Here is a 15,585-nt window from a genome sequence, read left to right as displayed (position 1 = left end):
GGGACAGCATATTGGTGCAACCAATATGGAAAGCAGTATGGAGATTCCTGAGCAAACCTGGACTGGAACCACCATTTGACCCAGCTATCCCACTCCTCAGTTTATACTTAAAGGACATACAAACAGTATACTATAGTGATGTAGCCACTTCAATGTTTTTTTATAGTAGCACAATTCACAATAGCTAAACTGTGAAATCAACCTAGATGTCCTTCCATAGATGAATGGGTAAAGAAAATGTGGTATATGTACACATTGGAATATTACTCAGCATTAAAAGAGAATAAAATCATGGCATTTGCAGGTAAATGGATTGAGTTGGAGAATATCATGCTAAGCAAAGTAAGGCAATCCCAAAAAACCAAAGGCCGATTGTTTTCTTTGATAAGTGGATACTAATCCATAATGGGGGTGGGTGGGCATGCGAGGAATGGAGAAACTTTGGATAGTGCAAAGGGGAGAGAGGGAAAGGGAGGGGGGATGGGCAGTAGGAAAATAGTACAATGAGATGGACATCATTACCCTAGGTACATGTATGATGACATGAATGGTATGACTCTACTTCACGTACAACCAGAGAAATGAAAAATTGTGCTCCATTTGTGTACTACAAATCAAAATGCATTCTGCTGTCATGTAGAACTAATTAGAATAAATAAATAAATAAATTTAAAAAATCTGATTCTCAAAAGAACTTTTTTTTTTTTAATATAAAAACAACATGCAATTCAAGGGTAACATCACAATGGCAAAAAACTGGATTGCTTTCCCTTCTATTCAGGAATACAAGAATGTCTACTCTTTCTACTTCTATACAACAATATATCTAGTCAGGACTATTAAGCAAGAAAAAGAAAAAAGGGCATCCAGATTGGAAAGGAGAAAGTAAAATCTCTGTTCATAGATGATACAGTCTTGTATAGAAAATCCTAGTCAGGTATAGTGAATATGCCTGTAATCCCAGCAACTCTGGGAGCTGAGACAGGAAGATTGCAAGTTTGAGGGTAGCCTCAGCAACTTAGTAAGGCCCTAAGCAACCTAGTGAGAATCTGTCTCAAAATTAAAAGAAAGGGGAGGGGCTGGGTTAAATTCCTAGTATAATAAGTAAATGAAGGAAGGAAGGAAGGAAGGAAGGAAGACCGACTTTAGAAGTCTACAAACGCACTAAAAAAAACCCCCACAAACTGAATTAATAAATGAGTTCAACAAGGTTGAGGATATAAGATCAAAATCAGTTAAATGTCTGCACAGTGTCCATTTAAAAATACAAAAATGAAATTAAGAAAACAACTCCTTTTATATTAGCATCAAAAACATTTAGGAATAAATTAAACAGAGGAAGCACAGGATATGTACATTGAAAAATATAAAACATTGCTGAAAAAAATTAAAAACCTAAATGGAAAGATGTATACATGTTCCTGGACATGATAAAGGATTTAGATTCAGAATATATGAAGAACTCTTCCAACTTAATAAAAAGACAGAAAACCTAATTTTAAAATGGGTGAAGGATGTGAATAGACATTTCCCCAAAGAAGATATACAAATGGCCAAGAAGAAAATGAAAAGATGTTAAATATTATTGGCATCAGGAAAATGTAAATAAAGAACACAATGATGTCAATTTACACTAGGATGATTAAAATAAAAAAGACAGACGAGTATTGGTGGGGATGTGAATAAATTGGAACCCTAAAGCATTTTGCTGGTAGAGTTGTAAATGGTGCAATTTCTTTGGAAATTAGTTTCTGGGTCTTCAAACTGTTAAACATAATAGTTACTACATAATCCTGTAATTCCACTCCTACTATATACCCAAAAGAAGAGAAAACATATATCCCTGTAAAAACTTATATACAAATGTTCATAGAAATATTTATTTATTTGTAGTACTGGGGATTAAACCCAAGGCCTCATGTCAGGTAAATGCTCTACCACTGAACTATCCCAGAATTATTTTACTTTATTTTATTTTGAGTCAGGATCTTAGTTACCCAGGTTGGCTTGGAACTTGCAATCCTACTGCCTTAGTCTCCCAGAGTAACTGGGAGACTAATACCTGGCTATAGTGGTATTATTTATAATAGCTCAAAGATAAAAATAATTCAAATATCCATCAGCCAATGAATGGGCAAATAAGATATAGTCCATGTGACAAAATATTTGGCCAAAAACAAACAAAAAACCCCAAAAGTAAGCATTGATAAAGCTACAACATGGACAACTCTTGAAAATATGCTAAATGAAAGATGCCAGGCACAGAAACCACATATTCCATTTATGAAATGTCCAGAATAAGAAAATCCAGATATAGACAACAGATTCACAAGACAGAAGGACTCCCCATCCCTGGGGGTAAAAAAAAAAAAAGATTTAAGGTCAGCCTCAGCAACTTAGCAAGGTCCTAAGCAACTTAGTGAAACAAACAAACATACAAAAAGTAGATTTAAAGTTGCCAAGCACTGGGAAGAAGAGGGAGGGAGGAGTGACTGCTAATGGATAAGGGTTTCATTTGGGGATAATGAAAATATTTGAAATCGGACAGTAATAATGGTTGTACGCTCTGAGTGTACTAAAAAACCACTGAACACTTTATTTTTAAATTTTTTTTTTCAGTTACAGATAGACACAATACCTTTAGTTAATTAATTTATTTATATATGGTGCTGAGGATCTAATCCAGGGCCTCACATGTGCTAGGCAAGCACTCTACCACTGAGCTACAACCCCCGGCCCTGAACTGTACCCTTTAAAAAGTGTGAAATTATTATTAATTTTTTTAATATTTTTATTTTTTAGTTATCGGCGTACACAACATCTTTGTTTGTATGTGGTGCTGAGGATCGAACCGGGCCGCACGCATGCCAGGCGAGCGCGCTACCACCTGAGCCACATCCCCAGCCCCAAAAGTGTGAAATTATATCAAGAAAGCTATTATATTTTTAAAAGGCAACACACACACACACACACACACACACACACACACACACACACTATGAAGCATCAAACGATCTCTTCCTCATTCAACATTTGCCTTGAAAGGCAATGGCCATTTTCCAGAAGGAAGCACTATTAACAGTTTGGTATATATCCTTCTAATTATTTCCTATGCTTATATAAACAAACATTTTGAAAATACATACCACATGCTGGTATCATGGTATGCACCTACAGTCCCAACACTGGGGAGGTTGAGGTAAGAGGATTACTTAAACCCAGGAGGATAAGCAAACATTGTGGGCAGTGTAGTGAGGATTCATTTCAAAAACAAAAACAAAACCCCAAAACAACCAAATGAAACTAAAAATGTAAAAAATATATAAAAATGCATATTGTTTTGGCAATTTGCTTTTGAAATTTAGAAAATATTGTGAATATTTTTCCATGTTAGTACATAAAAGTCTACTTGATTTTTTTAAATACCTGCATAGCATCTCATTATATATCTATATCTCAAATTTAACCAATCTCTTACTAATAAGCATTTAGATTATTTCCAGTTCTTAAATATAAACAGCATTGTTGTGATATCACAGACCACATCTGCCATGTTTTAGAATGCCTAATACCTTCTAATCATCTTTTCTCTGCTTGGTTAGGAAATCTATTCCCTAATAGAAGAGCAGAAAATTGCTTTTCCAGCCTTCCTTACAGTCTGCATATATGTGAATTATACTTCATCAAATAAATAATGGTACCACAAGACTCCAACTGGCAGTAAGCAAGGTAAGGGAATATATGGTTAACAGATCACACATTCTAGTGAAGGAAGTAGTAGAGATACACCTTATGAGAGCAGCCCTATGGAAAGTTGAGGGTTCCTCCTGGCTGCCTAGCCAACACCACAGCCTGAATTTTGGGCTCTCTTGGAGAATCTGCAAGTTACTTAATGTTCTTTATAGATTCCCTTCTATGTATACATGCTCCAGTGGGTTCAACTGCTTGAAATTAAGAATTCCCCTTGGGGTTAGGGGTGTCAGTCAGTGGTAGAGGATTTGCCTTGCATGCACAAGGCCTGCGTTAGATCAATTCCCAGCATTGAAGAAATAATAATAATAATAATATAAAGCTGAATGTGGGGAAAAAAGAAAATTCTCCCTGAAACAAAAATAAATACATGCATCTTTATTCACTTGCAGAAATAAAACTATATGATAAAACTCTAGCAATAACATGGCCAAATTTATCTCCCTAGAGATTTTACATTTCTATCATCAGTATACTTGTAACAGTGTACTAAATCACCCTAAGGCTAAATGGCTTAAAATTATGACCATTTAGCCAATGGTGGTGGCACATGCATGTTCCAGCTACTTGAGAGGCTGAGGCATGAGGATCAAAAATTCAAGGCCAGTCTTGAGACCTTGTCTCAAAAAAAAAAAAAAAAAAAAATCACAAAAACAAAACATAAAACCCTGATAAAAAGTATTACTATTTATTATTTCTTATGATTCATTGTGCAGAACAGAATCAGAAGGACTAGGCAGTTGGTTTTTGCTTGGGGCAGTTCAGCTGTGGCTGATTGTTTAAGATAGTCTTACACAAAGGTAGAAATGCGGCCTTAGTCCAGATAACAGGGCTGGGATGGCAGGGCCCCACTCTTCCTGTGGCCTCTTGATCCTCCAGCAGCCTAGTTTAGGTTCCTGGAGCCTAAGCTCCTAGTTTAGTCTCAGCTCCGAAGCAAGGGAAGAAAAATCCCAATTTGTAAACACTTCTCATGCTTCTGTTTCATGCAATGTTAATGTCCTATTGGTCAAAGCAGTTGCATAGTCAAATCCAAATTTGCAGGGTAAAAAATACTAGATTTAACTCTTTGGTTCTTTTTTTTCCTTTTTTTCTCTTTTTACATTTAATATAATTTTTAATAACACTTCTTAAAAATTTATTTATTTATTTATTCTAATTAGGTAGCTATGACAGCAGAATGCATTTTGATTCACTGTACCCAATTGCAGCACAACTTCTCATTTATTTGGTTGTACACGATATAGTGTCACACCATACGTGCATTCACACATGTACCTAGGATAATGATGTCCACCTCATTCCACCATCTTTCCTGACCCCATGTCCCCTCCCTTCCCCTTTGCCCAATCACAGTTCCTCCCTTAACTCTTTGGTTCTTGTTGAGAGGGGCTGCTTTTGCTGTAGCATATTTTTCATCTACCAAAGTTGGCCATTTAAGGATGTAAGAATAGTTTTTCTTCTTTCTTTTTTTTAAATTTATGGACATAATACTGGCTAATTAAATACACACACACACACACACACACACTTCTTGTACTGGGTGCTAGGGATTGAACCTGAAGCCAACCCTGTGCTCTTCCACTGAGCCATACCTTCCAGCTCTTTAAATTTTTTAATGGAATGAATTTAAGTTTATTTAGTAACCTTCTTCTTCTTCTCTTTTTTTTTTTTTGGAAGGGGGTACCAGGGATTGAACCCAGGGGACTTGACCACTGAGCCACATCCCCAGCCCTACTTTGTATTTTATTTAGAGACAGGGTCTCATTGAATTGCTTAGTGCCTCACTTTTGCTGAGGCTGGCTTTGAACTAACAATCCTCCTGCCTCAGTCTCCCAAACTGCTGGGATTACAGGTGTGCCTCATCCATCTATTTAGTAACTTTCTACTCTTCTCCTTCTCCTCCTTCTGCTCTTCCTCCTCTTCCTTTCTTCCCCCTCTGGCCCCCTACTCCTTCTTTTCTTGTACTGGGAATTAAACCCAGTGGCACTCTACCACTAAGCTATATCTCCCCAGCCATTTTAATTTTTTTATTTTGAGACATAATCAAAGTTTCCAGACTGGCCTCAAACTTTCAATCCTGCCTAGCCTCCTGAGCAGCCAGATTGCAGATGTGTGCCACTGCACCTGCCTATAACTTTCTATTCTTGATTACAGTATCCATATCTCTTTTATTCTATCCACGTACACCATGAGCTAATCTTTAGTTTTTCAACAGAGCATTATTAAATCTACTACAGTAAATTATTTTCTGGAAGGAATTCAGATTAGTAATTTTGAAATTTCTCATTAATATCTAAAAACTGAGCAAATCAGTATCTTTGAATTTACTGACTTAAACATTTCTAATCTTCCAGTCTGAAAAAAATGAGGAAATAAGTATACTTATATTTCCTATTACTTACCCCTGAATCTATTGCTTATATTTTATATTCTGTAACCATAATCAGCTCACTTTAGTCTCATTTCTATGTTTAGACAGATTATATTATACGCTCATCCTCGGTTATTTTATTTTTTTCATTTGTTTACAGTGCTGGGTTTCAAACCCATGGCTTTGCGTGCTAGGCAATGGCTTTGCTCTTGAGCTACACCTCCAGCCCCTTTGAGACCTTTAATATCTTAAACTATCTTTGAGGACTCTTAGTATACACATGTTGGAGTACCATTCTTTTTTTTATTTTATTTTATTTAGTTGTAGATGAACACAATACCTTTATTTTATGTATTTATTTTTATGTGGTGCTGAGGATCGAACCAGTGCCTCACACTTGCTAGGCAAGTGCTCTACCACTGAGCCACAACCTCAGCCTGGAGTACCCATTCTTTTAATTTTTCTTTTCAGTGCTGGAGATTAAACCCAGAGCTTCACATGCATAATGGGTAAATAAGTGCTCTACTACTGAGCCACATCTCCAGCCCTCAATAGATATTTCATGAGCACTATATACTAAGTATTAAATGGAAATGGTTCTTGTCCTCACAAAGGCTAAGACTGTACCCAATATTGACTCTCTTTTCCCTTGGACTTTTTGGGTCCTTTGATGACCTAGCACTAATCAAAGAGTGACCGAGCACTTATTACATACAAGGCACACTGATGTGTTCCAAAAGTCAAACATACATAAATATTTGTCTTCTGGTGGGTAAGGAAAATGTCGATTTCCGTACATTTACTTACACCACATCTCATGGGCTGAAGATGGTCCTAAATATCTACCTGTGCTCCATGTAGCAGCTCAGGGGCTCCATGCAAACCGTGATGGCACCAATGGTGAAGAAGGACTTGACATTTGAGTCTGGGTGGGTCTGCAGGGCCTGGATGACATCAATTATATCCGTGTAGCTGAAGGGGAAAAAAGGAATACTGGTTGGAGCTACAGAGACGGGTAAGAGGCATGCTGAGTGGCTGAGTTAGCATGGATAGAAGGAAGACCAATAGGAGGAGCCTATAATTGGGTTCCTTGGTGTCTATTATTCAACTTCGTAATTCAGAATCCCAGGAATCCCCAAAGTGCTTCTACATTCCCAAGTTCTGTTAGTCCTCCTAACTGTGAAAGAATGGGTAGAAGAGCCAACCTGTTCATGGGGTAAAGGAAGCCTGCAGTGACTACAGGGCTCCCCTACTTGATGTCCCTAGGCCTGTTTTATTCCAGATCCCTTTTTTTATGCTAGGGATTGAACCCAAGGGTGCTACATTCCAAGCCCTTTTTATTTTTTATTTTGAGACAAGGTCATGCTAAGTTGTTGATGGTTTCACTAAGTTGCTGAGGCTGGCCTCAAACTTGAGATCCTCCTACCTCAGCCTCTTGAGTCACTGGGATTAGAGGCCAGCTTTGGGGCATGTTTTCTAATCAAGTTAGGAACTCCTGCTGATGTCTATTTTCTTTAGTTGCTCTTTTCCCCTCCTTCCCACTTCAAAGGATCATCAGAGGGGCTAGGGTTGTGGCTCAGTGGTAGAGCACTTGCCCAGCATGTGTGAGGCAGTGGGTTTGATTCTCAGCAGCAATATAAATAAAAGAATAAAAGAAAGGTCCATAAATATGTAAAAAAATATATTAAAAAAAGATCATCAGACCTGTTCAGAGCAGTAGATGTGTCAAATACTGACTGCATTCTTGTCTTCTGCTTGGAATTTCCTCCAAAACCCAGATTTAGAGCCATTTTGAATATCTTTACTTTGAACCTAATAGTTCATAATCTGACTCCTCCAAGTCTGCTCCTCCCAAGGCTGTGTCTTCCTTATCAGAGGGGATTCTATACTCTTTCAGAAGCTAGGCTAAAAGATGTATGTGGAGTCTTCATTGACTCCATTTTTTCTCAGTTTTTAACATGCAACTAGAAGAGATTATTGCTCACATACCTGCAGTACCAGTGAGTCCAAACTGCTACAATCTCCTGCCTAGATCATGCCAACAGCCTCCCAGCTGGTCCCCTACTTCTGTCCTTTCCTCCTTCCAATCTGTTCTCAGCACTGAAGCTAGAGGGATATACTAACCCCATAGTCAAATAATGGCATCACTGTTCAAAACCAGTCTGAAAGCCAAAGCCCTTAACAATAAGTCAGGTAGCCCTTTATGATCTAATCCCCCACAATACAGGGAAGAATTTCATCTACCACCCTGTCCCTTCCCCTAATCCCACCACTCTGGCCTCCTGACTCTTCCCTGAACATGCCAGGCATACTTCTACCTTAGTATTCTCCTTTCCCCTCTACTTGGAATGCTCTTTTCTTCTGATATCTGACAGTTCGATCCCTTTCTCCCTTCAGTTCTCTGCTCAAGTGGCATTTTTTTGTTGTTTTCATTTTTGCAGTGCTTGGGATTGAACCTGGGGCCTTGTGCATGCTAGGTAAGTGCTTTAACACACAAATGGCATCTTATGAGAGGCATCCTCTGACTTCATACACTGTGTTCAATACAGCAATACCCCCTTTTGGAACTCCATGCTTTTCCCCCAATTTTTTCCCCCTAAAAGCACTGATCATTAGTTATGTAAGTTCTTTTTATTATTTTTGTTGGGTTTTTCTTTTATTGTGTCTTTTTCTTACATGTTGTCTTTTCTCATTTGTTTACTGATGGTCTGCAATGAAAATGTAGTTGTGTGCTATACTCCCTAGTGCCTAAAGTAGAGTAGATGAACAGGGTAGGGACATTTGGCACCCCACCCTGCCCCACTGTAGATCCTTGGCCACACAGAGGGGACCTGCCCTCTTCACATGGTGGACAACACTCACACTGTCCCAACTGACCTAGACTATCACCAAAAGGTCTGTTTTTGTGGAGGGAAGTCAAACCTGACCCACAGCCTTGTATATTAGATCAGCCTGGGTCTCTCTGTGCCCTTAGGAGGTCAGTGGCAGGTGGGGGAAGGTAAAGCCTGCCTGAGCCATTTCCTAAGTTTCTACAAACAACTCATCTGCAAAAAAGCCTTTGGCTTCATTCCACACTACAACATCTCCTACCTCCTACCCAGGTCTGGCCTCAATCCTGTCCAGTCAGCAGAACTTCAGAGGACAAGGGGTGCTAAGTTCAGGAGTTTCCATATGAGGAGTTGAGGATTTTGCTCAGTGGTAGAGCACTTGCCTAGCATACACAAGGCCCTCAGTTCGGTCCTTGGCCTTGGTGTGGGGGGAGTTCCCCCATGAGGCTTGTGGGGAGCCACTCTGAATAGATTCACGCCCTCCATCCTGGAGCAGAGAGGCTTTGACCTTCATTACACCTTGTAGTGACCTGCACATTGCCCTGTCCCGAAGTTTGAGGGCACTTCTTCTTCAGAAGTAGGCGTGTTGTCCCATGGCCCCACCTGTCCTTTGTAACCCTGCCCCCTTTCTGACCTTTTTTGGATGGAATTTTCTAAGAATAAAGGTCCCCCCAGTAAAAGCCCACTTCCAAAAGTGCTCACTCTCTCTTGCCAGCCTTTCATGACTTTCTCTTGGTCTCCTATTTGGGGAGCTGAGAGTGGAGAAGCCATCCTGAAGCTTGTTTAAAGGTTAAGTGTGTGTCTGTGTTTTATTTATTTGGTGTCTCTGGAAATTCACACAAAAGACCTTAAGTTTAGCTGCCTGTGCACATGCTTTGAGAGCAAGCCCTCTGCTTGATGGCTTTTCTCCCTGTCTGGACATGTGTGTATGGATGGTCACATGGGGATCTTTCCACTGTAGTGCCTGGGTAGGACTGGATACCAGGAGAGCACCACACACTGTAGGCACCGCCAAGTCTTGATAGCAGCACACATGGTAAATGGGATGGACACTTGCATATTGCCTGCTCCAAAGATCTTTGTGGGAGCATTAAATGGATTTAACTTTCAACCATACTCCTCAACAATAACTTTTCCCCTTCTGAAAAGGGAGGCTCTTTCTTGGAGCCTCCCTTTCTTGGTGCTTGGAGGTTCTTTCTTGTCCAAGTTCATTATAATCAATAGAGTCCTATTAATCTCAAGGATATAAACTCAGCTACTTGAGAGGCTGAGGAAGAAGTATCACAAGTTCAAGGTCAACCTCAGCAAATTAGAGAGACCCTGTCTCAAATAAAAAATTAAGAGGACTGGGTTCAACTGCCAGTGTCTGTCTGTCTGTCTGTCTGTCTCTCTCTCTCTCTCTCTCTTTCACACACACACACACACACACACACACACACACACACACACGGATTTCAGTCATTTTAGTGCAATAGAATTTCCCTTAGAAAGGGTGGCTGGGGAACCTGGAGATTAATGGAGCATCTGTTAATCTTCATTAATTTTAGTGGAAAAGGTTAGAGTAAAAACAGGCTGCAGGCTCTTTGATAAGGCTTGTGCATTTGGGAATGCCCCAAAAGAGAAGGTCCTTGGCCATTCACTCTGGTCATCAAGAGAATCCTGCTTGGGATGTGGATGTGGCTCAAGTGGTAGTGCGCTCGCCTGGCATGCGTGCGGCCCGGGTTCGATCCTCAGCACCACATACAAACAAAGATGCTGTGTCCGCTGAAAACTAAATATTAAAAAATATTAAAAAAAAAAAAAAAAAGAGAATCCTGCTAGAACCTCCCAAGGGAAATTCTATTGCATTAAAATGACTGTTTTACTCCTTCCTCCTGCAGAATTGCAGAGGTGGCTCTGTGTGTGTGTGTGTGTGTGTGTGTGTGTGTGTGTGTGAGAGAGAGAGAGAGAGAGAGAGAGAGATCATCTATTGTACTACAGTTCAGACAGCTGATACTTTTGCAGGCTTGAAAATCAAAGAAAAGGGGTCAATGATGCTCTCTAAAATGATGGAGGGTGAAAATGACCTCAGCTGCACAGTGGCAAGCTGCCAAATTTCCCTCCAGGTCCACAATCCCAGTGACTCTCAACTCTGGCAGGAGCAGGTGATGAAGCTGGGTCAACCCACTCCTTTGACCAGTAGAAGTAATGAAAAACCTGAAGAAATCAAGTAATTTCATGTCTAGACTCTTCCTCTGTAGTTTCCATGACCTGAACTCACAGGTAGGACAAGAGGGCTGACAGAAGAGAAGATGGAGGAAGGGTGCGATAACAAGGTCTGCCAATGCATGATGGCCCTGAATATGCACAGTTCCACCTGCCTCCTTCCTCGGGACCACCATCCCAGATCCTTCAACTTCCCATCATCACAGCCAGGTGCCCAACAGGGCCTTGGATCCTGGCCCATTCTTTACTGGAAATGACTAACTTATTGCAAACACTGATTATTATGACCACAAAAAATGTAGCATAGCACAAAAGCATTTTGTGAGAACATCCAAAAGCTTCTTTATTATCAACCATAATAAAAGAGTGAAAGGCAGAGCACATGGTTTCCTGGCCTGGCATGTTCCTCTCTGGGCCCAGATGATAATGGACCTGTAAGGGGCTCCTCCCTAGAGGCCTGAGAACAACAGGTCAAGGGACCATTGTTCAGTCAGGACAGTAGTATATGCTCTGTCAAACCTGAAAAAGTAGTAGAGTACTTGCCTAGATATTGCATGCCCATGATAATCCTACTTACACAGGGACTTAAGGAGCTGGGAGGCTATAATCATGGTTCTATACCAGTCATGAACAGGGGGCTTCTTACCTAACTGGTCAATACATGCTCCTTACTGAGGGTCCTAAGAAACCCTTCAGAGCTAGCCATACAGGGAATAGGGGTACTGCAGACAGCTGAGTATAGGAGCCACCTCTGCAATTCTGCAGGAGGAAGGAGTAAAACAGATGAGGCCCCCTTATCTAGATGACAAAGAAAGAGGGTTAGAGACCACTATTGTTCCAAGAATTATCAGAGAACCTTGAATAGATTCCCTAATTTGCACCTTCTGGTATTGAAACCAAACCTGAAACTTATGTAAACTACTCTAGCCACTCTAACCCACAATATGGTAATAGGATGCTTGCTGGATCAAGGCCTAGCCTGTCTGTGTAGCATGGAGAGTGTTTATGCCCATGCAGGGCTTATTCTGTGCCCCAGGTTTGCTACACATTAAGTAATAGTAATGCCAAGGTTACTACCCTACCCAACTGTAACCAGATGTCAAATGCTTACCCTTGTAATACTACCAGCAGTCTGGTCTTCTTGCAGATGTAGGCTGATTGACGGGCAGAGCGATTCTGTTGGGCCTCCAGGGCACTAGAAAGGTATTTCTGGAAGTGGGCAGCATGAAAACATTCAGAGCTATCCATGATTTGGCGGTACACCATCCACCTGGAAATGGAAATGTAATCTCAGCACCGGGGCTACTTGATGGCTTGGCCCTGTAGGCTCAGTAATGGATTCAAATGTGACCTGTATTCCAAAGACATTCTGCCCACTGAATCCATATAGGATAAAGCAATCCTAGGGTCACAGAAAAAGGCAGAAAGTACTAGATGCATTGAGAGCCCCAAATTCGGAAGCTACTATCACTGGCACTTTTGACAGGAAAACCCCTGCCACAGGGAAAACAAGTAAGCTCATGATCAATAGACTTCAGAGGTGAGAAAGACTTCTCACCGGGCAGTGATTTTCTGAAGAACCATGCAATAAATGGTTTCAGTATAGCACTTAGTAAAACTCTTGCTAAGAATAAGAAATAGGCAGATAAAGAATTCAGAATGTTTATAGAATAACAGCACTAGACATGATGAACTGGTTAGCCATTAAGTGTTTATTAAACAAGGTCCAATAATTCCCTAGCATTTCTCTAAAACTGTTCTCCTCATTCCCTGCAATTTCTCACACTAAATTCCTTATGCAATTTTAGTTTTCTTAATTCCTTTAAAGCCTCCTGCAGGATTCTTTACTTTGGAGTACACTGACTAGATATTCTGTACCCAGGTCAGTCAAGAAGAGTTGATTAATCATCTGCCAGTCCAGTGAAGCGATGGATGAATAATTTTCCCAGTTTCACCTGAGCCAACATGTCCCAGTTGCACCAGTACTCATGTGGTCCCTCTGTGGTCATGGAAGGTTCACTAATTCTACCAGCTCCCAAGTTCTTATGATCACCATGGCACAGACTGATCAGGCACACTCCCATCCCCTGCTGATCAGGCACACTCCCATCCCTTTGAATTTGCTCAACCTGCTGTTGTGCTCTTCCCCAGATACCAAATGGTTAGCTCCCTTATTTCTTCATGTTGTTGTGGAAATATCACCTTTTCAGTGAGGTCTTCCCTAACCATCCACTCAATTTAAAACTGGAATCCCTCTCCCAGTCTGCAATTCTCTGCTTTATTTTCTCCAAAGCCTTTTACACTAGCTAATATAGACTATTTTCCTTACCTGGTTAAGTATCTTCCCAAACTAGAATGTAAACTCCATTAGAGCAGAGATTTTCTTCTGTTTTGCTCAGTGATGTATTCCCTACACTTAGATCAGTAGCTGGCATACAGGAAGCACTCAGCATAGTGTGTTAAACAAACAGATGGATGGATGACTACTGTGCCAATACCAGTTGCACCAAAGACCAGTATGAGGTCTAAAGTCACCCCATTACTAGACAGGCCCAGGCATAGAATCCCATTCCCAAAGCAAAGGCAGCAGACATACTAACCTGCCATATTCCTTATGCAGAGTGACCAGAAAAGCACAGAGCTCACTAGCATGACAGCCTGGCAGGCCAGTTACAATGCTGATAATTACCTACATGAAAGAAAAGTCATGTGGGTTTGCAATTCAACCAAGAGGCAGCACTGAGTAAGACGTTAAGAGAACTGAACTTCTGGAGTCTGGCTCTGTGGGCTTGAACCTCAGCACCACTTTTCATCAGCTCTGTGACCTTGGGACAATGACAAAACCTATCTTGTAGGGTTGGGTGTGAGGAGTAACAAAGTTAATTTATTTCAAGTGCTTAGAATAGTGCCTGGCACATAACAAATACCATATACAATGTAGTCTTACTATTCTAATTGCTGTGAAACAGGTTGTGAATATATCAGTTAAAATATAATGTATTAAAAAGCCAATCTGCTTGAGACCACAAACCTCTTTTGTAAATTCAGGGATAAGATGATTATTTCCAACAATAATACTTCTTAGGAAAATAATAGGCAGAAAGGAGGTCTGAGACAAAAATGCCTTAGGCTACACTGGTGTGACAAACTTGGCAGAGGACAGGAGCTGCTCTGTGGATGTTTCTGCCTTGCTGCCTGTGTCTCTGAGCCACAGTGGCCTGAAACAAAATTCACTGGGCATGGGGAAGCACTTCTGATTCCCAAGGAAAAGAGAAGCCAGCTGGATTGTCCTCACCTCATTACATGGCCACAAAAAACAGGCCCCTCTTGGGCTGGGGATATAGCTCAGTTGGTAGAGTGCTTGCCTTGCATGCACAAGGCCCTGGGTTCAATCCTTAGCACCACACACACACAAAAATAAGAAAAAACAGGCCCCTCTTTAGGTAGATACTAAAAAGCCATTTAAGAAATTCACTGAGACTGGGTGTGATGGTACATGCCTATATTCCCAGGTATTTGAGGCTAAGGCAGGAGGATTTGCAAGTTCAAGGCCAACACAAGCAATTTCTTGAGACCCTGTCTCAAAATAAAATATAAAAAGGTCCGAGGATTTAGTTCAGTGGAAAAGCACTTGCTTAGCTTGTGTAAAGCTCTGTGTTTAATCCTCAGTACCAAAAAAAAAAAAAAAAAAAAAAATTCATTGAAAAAGAAGGGGTCAAGCAGGAACCAGGCAACCACTGAATGATGTCTATGCAAATGACAGAGCATAGCAAAGACCTCAAAAAATACATATTTTATTTTACAATAGGCAAGACTCCTTGAGATAGGCCTAGTCACAGGTAACATCGACATTTTGTTTATCCTTCTCCATTCAGCTTTCCCCATATCAGTTCCTACTCCTCACTCTGCCCAGGTCTTAGCCCTTCATATCACAGTACATATGTATAAAGGCAGACACTTTCTAACTTTTTTTTTGTTGTACTGGGGATTGAACCTAGAGGCCCTCTACCACTGACCCACACCTCTAGCCCTTTTTACTTAATTTTGAGGCATGATCTTGCTAAGTTGCCAAAGCTGGCCTTGAACTAATAATCTTCCTGCCTCAGTCTCTGGAGTCTCTGGGATCACAGGTTTGTGCCACCACATCCAACTTGATAGCAGCTTTTTAAATAAAATATAAGAAGCATTTTCAAACATTTTATACTTTCATCTAAGGGAAACAAATGATGCTTCTAATGGTTTAGTGATTCTATTTCCTTTTGCAGCTGATTTGCACAGAAACGAATGCCCTCTTTGAGTCTATTACAACATATGTCTCCTGAAGGAACAGACGGACAGTGGGAGGAGGTCAAGAGGAGAGAAGTGTGAGGTAAGAGTAGTTAAAATCCACTCTGTGGAGAACAATGTTTACAGAGTATCATCTTACTCTGG

General features: G+C 40.6%; 1 protein-coding gene across 3 annotated transcripts in view; it reads right to left on the bottom strand.

Moving 5' to 3' along the window:
- Dnaaf9 (dynein axonemal assembly factor 9) overlaps positions 1-15,585 on the bottom strand; it is a 148,487-nt gene that overhangs the window by 21,988 nt on the left and 110,914 nt on the right. For all 3 annotated transcript variants that reach the window (XM_076851594.2, XM_076851593.2, XM_076851595.2), the window contains 3 exons: positions 13,755-13,843; positions 12,266-12,424; positions 6,968-7,093 (listed from right to left, as the gene is read on the bottom strand). In XM_076851594.2, coding sequence (XP_076707709.1) covers positions 6,968-7,093; positions 12,266-12,424; positions 13,755-13,843 — 374 coding nt within the window. The remainder of the gene's footprint in view (positions 1-6,967; positions 7,094-12,265; positions 12,425-13,754; positions 13,844-15,585) is intronic.

The sequence above is a fragment of the Callospermophilus lateralis genome, chromosome 3 (assembly GCF_048772815.1).
Source record: "Callospermophilus lateralis isolate mCalLat2 chromosome 3, mCalLat2.hap1, whole genome shotgun sequence".
Taxonomy (NCBI): domain Eukaryota; kingdom Metazoa; phylum Chordata; class Mammalia; order Rodentia; family Sciuridae; genus Callospermophilus; species Callospermophilus lateralis.
Note: the sequence above shows the minus strand (reverse complement) of the source record. Positions and strands in the feature narration are given on the sequence as shown.